We start from the raw sequence: 6,939 nt of genomic DNA, 5'->3' as shown, positions 1-6,939 counted from the left end.
GAAGAAGAAGAAGAAGAAGAAGAAGAAGAAGAAGAAGAAGAAGAAGAAGAAGAAGAAAAGTTTAGGTTCGACGAGGGCGGAATATTTAAGTAGGACGGCAAGCATGATAACTGTGCATGTGCGCGACAGCTGCACGGCACGGCCCGTCGGGCATCCGACGCACATGCCCACCTGATTTGGTAAGTAGCAGTCTTTTGTTGAGCTAGTCGCACCTGCCACAATTGTCCAGCGTGAGGGAGCACTGAAGACAACAGGTGCTCACCTGAATCTGCGTTAAGGCAAAGCGCCCGACTAGGTACGTGGACTGACCAGTGAACATCGCGAGCATCCTGGCTCCAATGACGTCCGGCATCTGACCTTCAAAAATGGCTAGCATTGGCCGTGTACGCCGCATCCACGCCCGCAAAGTACTCCCTAACTTCCATGCGCGCTGCGTCCAAGCTCCTCAACAGTGTCCCAACAGTGTCGGGTGTAAGTTCGTCACCAGAACACTTCGTCAGTGAGGCAGCTTTCCAGATCGACGTGCTTCTATAGAATTTAGCAGTCGCCCGTCCAAACGGACTATGACGAGGCCCAGCCTGCTGGCCGTCGGGCTCTACAGGAGGACGTCAGCGCGCGTCTAGTATTTCTTACTCCGCTTTGAGTTAAAAGTAATGGAAAGGAAGGAAGAGAGCGGAGACCTCATCAAGCCACAAGAGCCCGAGAGGAGCCAAGGGGAAGAATCTTCGCAGACAACTTATAGCTTTCTTACTTGAGTAGTTAAATCTGACATGGGATGCAGCTGTGCTATTTATAAAGTCACTTTACGTCCAAATATCTGTTTCAGCTACCTAATTGCGTTTTCTTTTTTTAAACAAAAAAAAGAACAACATATGGGTAGTTGAAGTTATCGTCTGGACGAGATTGTATAATTATTAATTCTACACACACGTCCGGAAGATAGCTTCATCTACCCAAGGGTGTTTTCATTATAAACAAAAAATATTTTCGCGTATTTGATGGGTAGTTGAAGCTATCGTCCGGACGAGAATGTCGAATTAAAAACTCTACATACACGTCCGGACGATAGCTTCAACTCCCCATGTGTTGTTTTATTTTTAAGGAGCCGTGGTTGGGCGTTACACAGTAATCAAATGAAGGTGGCTCGTGCGCAGGCCCATTTGCGCGCCTGCGCTTTTCGCGAACATCTCGTCCCTCGACAGCTTTCTCGTGCACCTGTCGGACGCTCGCCTACCTCCCCTCCGCTGTACGTGCAAGCTATGCCTCCCAAAAGGCGCGCCTCGACGAGGCTACAAGATTCCGCTGCCGCCAACGGCACGAGCAGGAAACGCGCGGCTACCGAGAAGACGGCTCCTCGCCGATCTCCCAAAGACAAGAAGAAGAACAGCCCTACTTCTGCATCGACCCGCAAAACGTCGCTTGTTGACCTCCCCGATGAGTTGCTCTTGATGGTTTTCCAGCATTTTCGCCTGGCGGGTTTCCTCTATGGCCCTCTTGAAGAACAGGTCTTTTGGTACGAGGACAGGCTAGTCCTGTTCCAACAGCGCTGCGATGTTTTGCGAAATATCTGCCATTCCTGCAAGAGTCTGTGTCGCGTTGCCCAGCCGTTGTTGTACGAGGTCATCAATTGCTTGAACCACCCCTTCCGGCGATTCGACTTCCTACGTACCCTGATCCGCCGGAAGGACCTCGCCGCAGCTGTGAAGGAGGTCCACCTCAGACACGAGTTTGAAGACCCGAAGAAGAAAATGGCCGCACAGTATCCGGAAATCTTAGAGGCTGCAGCCGACGTCGAGATCGAGATGAGCCGGTCATTCGTCGGAGCATTACGCACAGGTCGATGCGAGGCGCAGATCGCCCTGGCCCTGAGTCTGATGCCGAATCTAAGCTACTTGAACGTCTGTCTGGACGAGAGGTTTGTCGAGGACTACAACTGGATGTTTCGGTTGCTGCGCCAGAGCTCCTTCAACATGTTGCAGCACGGGCCTGTTGGTCCCTTCGCAAACATCAAGACACTCGAGACGAGCTACGGTGGCATGGATTATGGATACAACCCCGTCTTCATATCCGACTTCGTTACCCTGCCAAATCTCCGCGAGATCATGGTCAGATCGGCCTGGTCCGGCGAGAGCGCATGCGGCATCAACTGGCACCCCAAAGAGAACAGCTCCAACATCACGACCATCAACCTCGACGCCTCATCCGTCACTAATGAATTCATTCACAAGCTGCTCATCGCCTGCAAGGCGCCCAAGACCTTCATATACAGCTGGGGCGGTCCGCCGCCCGTCGACTCCATGCACGAGTTCCCAGACTTTATGCGCGCGCTGCGCGTCCGGAAAGATACGCTCGAAACGATTCGCCTGGACGTCGTGCTCAAGGCCAACTACTTCGAGTCGCTCGCTATCGATAACGAGTACCTGCCGCCCATCGGCTCCTTCAAGGACTTTTCTCGCCTTACCGAGCTCGAGGTTCCGGGCCACCTGTTGCTCGGCTCGCCGCTGCTCGATTGGCAAAACTTCGACGGCCAGCATTGGCCCTCCTTCATCACCGATCTCGACTATACCACTCTCACCGACGTCTTTCCCTCTAGCTTGGAACGTTTGACGATCGATTGCATGGGCTTGGAGGAAGATGTCACGTTCCTCCTTCCTTTTCTGGATGAGTTCACCCAGCATTGTGCGGAGAGGCTGCCAAATCTCAAGTTCGTAAAATTGGTCGTTGTCGATGAAGACGATTTTCCTTTGTTACAAAAGGTGAAGAGGGCTTTGCAAGCGCATGGCATTGAGGTGTTAGTGAAGGATTTCATTGACGAGGAGGGCTGGGAGGACGATATGGAGGTGCGGTACGGTGCTGACGGAAGGAAGAAGATCACGTCGAGGCTAATTGGGGATATTTTGCACACTTGGCCGCACGCGGCAGCACAAACCGACTGATATGAAGCTATCGTCCGGACATATATGTCGAATTTTTAATTAGACACTCTCGTCTGGGCAATAGCTTCACCTACCCACAAACGTTGCTTTTCAAGAAAAGAATGAAAGAGAAGAAGAAGAAGAGGAAAAGAAAAGGTTTGGCTAGTGGCACATGGGGCTGTAATACTCTTCACGCTGGCCTTTGGCTGCAGTGCCCCTCTGTATTTGACGCTGTTTCTCTATGTAAAACTCGGTTTTGAGCCACTCGAAAACCTTTATACCATCGGAAGCCCTTCGTGCTTCGCTTGATTCCATCCGACTATTTCGAATTCGACCCCCAAATCATGTGTCAACTCAACAAGCCGTTCGAGATCCTCCAGGAAAGTCTGCTTAGTGTGATACTCCCCCATCATAAGAAGCTCCAAACGACGGAAACTCGGCAGGTCAGCAACGTGACGGGCGAGCGCAAGTAGGAACTGCGTCTTATGGGCGGCCGAAGATTCGGTGCATACTGACACGTCGCATTGAATAACCAAGCTCTCCAGAGAGGCTGGGAGGATGTCGACCAATTCGGAATAGTCGGGCGGGGGAACTGGAAGAGGAGCATCCGTGCCGAAGTCGTCGTCCCACGTGTCCAGCATTCCCGAAACAACTGCTTCGGTGATTTCAAGACGCCTCAGCCGAGTGAATGCTTTGAAGGAGCCGAACCGCGGCACAATGAAGCTTCGCCGGGCCATCTCCCTGAAGACTCCGCATCCGTCCGACACCAGTATCGAGACATGTTCCAGAGTATCGTCCCGCGTGCTGAGCACCCTGTGAAATTCCTGTGTTTCGGCATACGAAGTAGCTACTGCTGGGAAACTTCCGTAGGTAAAACGGAATGCCTTTAGTTGAGTGAAGGCCTTCAACGCGGATTCAATAAATGCATTACCCGGGCAGGACTTCCAAAACGCGAGTGTTTCGATGCGGCTGTTGGCCTGCAGGGAGAGATCGCGGTCGCCGTCCCTTTCCCCGAACCACGTGCCAGACATCTCTATGGCTTTCAGCGAAGGCAACCCCACGAAGTCCTGGATGAAGAGAGGGTTGAAGCCAGACGCATTCTCATTCCCATACCTTGGCCTGAGATGGCGCAACGACGAGAGCGGACCAGATCCCTTCTCTGCCGTCCGCCTAGCCATGCACAAAAACCATTTCCAGGTGTGAAACCACGTCTCATCAACCTCAAACTCCAAGGTCTCGAGGCTCGGGAGTTGGCTAAACAGCAGGGCGACATCGGCGCTGTTGAAGTTTTGCGTCAGGTCCCTCTGGAAAGAGGCGCATTCGCGCTCGTCGCCAATGTCCAGGGTTTTGGCCGCTTCGTGGATCTCCGAGTACTCGTCCTCCAATGGGATGCCCGAGAAATTGAGGGTGTCCTGCCAGTCGAAATACGCAAAGCGGGCTTCCTTTACGAGGGCGGCCAGGTCTGGGCGTCTGACAGCGGTTTGGATGAATTGCCTTCGGCGAGCGGCAACGGCCCCGTCAACCAGGACATTGTACAGCACATGGTTGGCGACGCGATGGAGCCGGCGGGAGACAAGACACACATTGTGCAGAGTGCGCACACGAGACTGAATCTCACCGTTGCCTTGCCAAGTCTTGAAGTCGAAGTCCCAGCGGTTGCGGATTGAGACGTAATCGAGAATTTCAAGCAGGAGCTCGTCAGCAAGGCCTTCCAGACTCATCCTTTCCCGGCGTGACGCGGCAGCCGTCGGCTCCGAATATGCAATGTCCGTCCTCGCGCTAAGCGCTGGCGTTTGAGAAAGCGTCGAAGGTGATGAGGATGTTGCGGTGACCAGACGGGGGATTTCCCCATATTTAAATCGAATTCCTGCTGCCTGTCGCGGTTATCGTGGCTTCGCACTGCACAGACCCGATGCTGATGGTATAGTGCTTACCTAGAAGGATCGCCCACTAGAGAAATCAGAGATGAAAACCAAGCGACTGACCGCCTATAGCTGCACATACTTTTGTTAGTCGAAACGCCGCGCATCTTTACCCTCTCGGAGGCTCTGCATGGCCCCCAATGCGCTATCCCCGCGCCAATCCTTCCCGGCGACGGCTACGCTACTCCGCGCTACCAACCGGAACATATGGACGGCCAAGACCATCTAACAGCTTTCCCCCTCACTACGTGCAGCTGACGTGCATTCATCCGCGCTTGCTATAAAGTGACATCGCCATGCCGTCCCAGGAATCCCCCGCAGTCCGCAGGAAAAGCCGGCGAGGTCTCATCAATAATCATGACGATACCTGACAATCCCACTTCTCATGCGCAAACGCCCTCATCATCACCATCACCACCATCCACTCACCTCTGCCTCCTCCGCATCCCCGAACTCGCCGAGCTCATCTTCCAGCACCTGCCTCCCCGTGACCTCCTCCTCGCGCAGCGCGTCTGCCGCACCTTCTACGCCACCATCCACGCCTCGCCCACCCTCCAGCAATGCCTCTTCTTCGCCCCCAAGAAGCGTCGCTACCCCCGCCATCCCTCGCGCCAGAGGAAGAACGACGATGACGAGGACCAGGAGCCAGACGACGAAGCGTGGGAGACCAACCCGCTCCTCGCCGCCGCCTTCCCGCCGTGGTTCCATCTGCGCTACGTGCGCTCGCGGTGGGACTGGCCGCAGGCGGCGTCGTTCGCCAACGAGCTGCCGTGGGCGGGCGACGCCGACCGCGTGCGCGCCTTCATGCGGCCCGAGGCGAGTTGGCGCCGCATGCTGGTCACACAGCCGCCGCTGCGCGACGTGCAGCTGCTCGTCAAGTGCGATCACGTGCGGAACTTGGTTAGCGATGACTATGTGAGGTTTGTTGGGGGGAGGAGGGGGAAGGGACGGTGGGGCGGGGGTGGTGGTGGTGGTGGTGGGGAGGAGGGGGATGAGGGCGATGGCGCGTTCGGCGAGATGTTGGACGATGCGCCGGGCGTGACGATGGGGTTTTTGTACGACATCACGCAGGATTTTGTGCTGAGGAAGCACGTCGTCAGCAATTTCTTCGTCCAGTGGCGGCCTTTCCTGCCGCCGGATACGGGCGGGTATGTGTCGGAGGAGGAGGACGAGGATGAGGGGTTTATCGATCAGCCGGACGATGTGTGCGGCTTCGGGACGCCAAGTTGGTGAGTAGGCTGCTGGTCTGGGTTGAGACGATTCGTGCGAGTGCTCATCGGTCACTAGGAGACGAAGGGATGAAGAACCTCGCGATATGCTTTCGATACACCTGAGCTATACGGCTCAGCGTAACGCAACTTTCCTTCCCACCCGGCTTCCGCAACTGAAGAGCAAGGGATACAAGGAGATTAGCACCTACCGGAAGCTCTTGGACACATCTGCTCACTTCATCGCCTCGGAAGGTTCCAGAGCAGATCAGCCCACGGACTTTTACGAAACCTGCGAGTTCCTGCACAAGCAGCACGGCGATACAATGCTGACCTGGGATATGGCTTGCATTGAGGGCTCCAAATTCAGCCAGTTCCCCTGGACGTACAACGCTCAAATCAACTACCGCGGAGAGACCTGGAAGTAAATTGCCGCAGGTGCTCGTTGAAGTGACTCACTACCGGAGAGTCCCAACAGCGGTACGTACACCATCACAACTTTTTTCTCGGTACCAGCAGATGCGCCGCACACACTCCTCGCAGAAGGACTTGGTAAAAGCAAAAGGCAAAGGCAAGCAGCACAGAAAGGATAAAAAGAAAGCACACTCGCGGCATTGGTGATGATGATAGGGCAAAAAATAAAAGAGCAAAACTACAGGCTCCCCCGGTGGGGAGCCCGCAGAAACCCCTCTCGACCCGACCGTAGGGCTTCTTAGAGGTGATTTTTTGCGATAGGCGGTGCGCAGCGACAGACAGGAGTTGAACTCGGAGGACACCAAGCATGCGGGCTTGGGATCCACCGGTGCTACCACTGGACTATGCCAGTGCTAGCACCGGCGGATGGAAGAGAAGTTGCAGAATTCAATTATATAGTAGGGACTCCTAGAAGTAAAG

General features: G+C 54.8%; 3 protein-coding genes across 3 annotated transcripts; 2 read left to right on the top strand and 1 right to left on the bottom strand.

Moving 5' to 3' along the window:
- Positions 1 to 1,259: 1,259 nt before the first annotated feature.
- Positions 1,260 to 2,936, top strand: LTHEOB_3398 (F-box domain cyclin-containing protein; the record flags this gene model as incomplete). Its single annotated transcript, XM_035512316.1, has 1 exon — positions 1,260 to 2,936. The coding sequence occupies one exon, from the start codon at positions 1,260 to 1,262 to the stop codon at positions 2,934 to 2,936; it is 1,677 nt and encodes a 558-aa protein (XP_035363291.1).
- A 254-nt stretch (positions 2,937 to 3,190) lies between these two features.
- On the bottom strand, positions 3,191 to 4,636 carry LTHEOB_3397 (F-box domain cyclin-like protein; the record flags this gene model as incomplete). The annotated part of the gene is made up of 1 exon (XM_035512315.1): positions 3,191 to 4,636. One exon carries the CDS (start codon positions 4,634 to 4,636, stop codon positions 3,191 to 3,193), a length of 1,446 nt encoding a protein of 481 aa, XP_035363290.1.
- A 558-nt stretch (positions 4,637 to 5,194) lies between these two features.
- LTHEOB_3396 (F-box domain protein) lies at positions 5,195 to 6,473 on the top strand (the record flags this gene model as incomplete). The annotated part of the gene is made up of 2 exons (XM_035512314.1): positions 5,195 to 6,066; positions 6,125 to 6,473. The coding sequence occupies 2 exons, from the start codon at positions 5,195 to 5,197 to the stop codon at positions 6,471 to 6,473; spliced, it is 1,221 nt and encodes a 406-aa protein (XP_035363289.1).
- Positions 6,474 to 6,939: the final 466 nt, after the last annotated feature.

The sequence above is a fragment of the Lasiodiplodia theobromae genome (genome assembly GCF_012971845.1).
Source record: "Lasiodiplodia theobromae strain AM2As chromosome Unknown scaffold_8, whole genome shotgun sequence".
NCBI classification, from domain to species: domain Eukaryota; kingdom Fungi; phylum Ascomycota; class Dothideomycetes; order Botryosphaeriales; family Botryosphaeriaceae; genus Lasiodiplodia; species Lasiodiplodia theobromae.
Note: the sequence above shows the minus strand (reverse complement) of the source record. Positions and strands in the feature narration are given on the sequence as shown.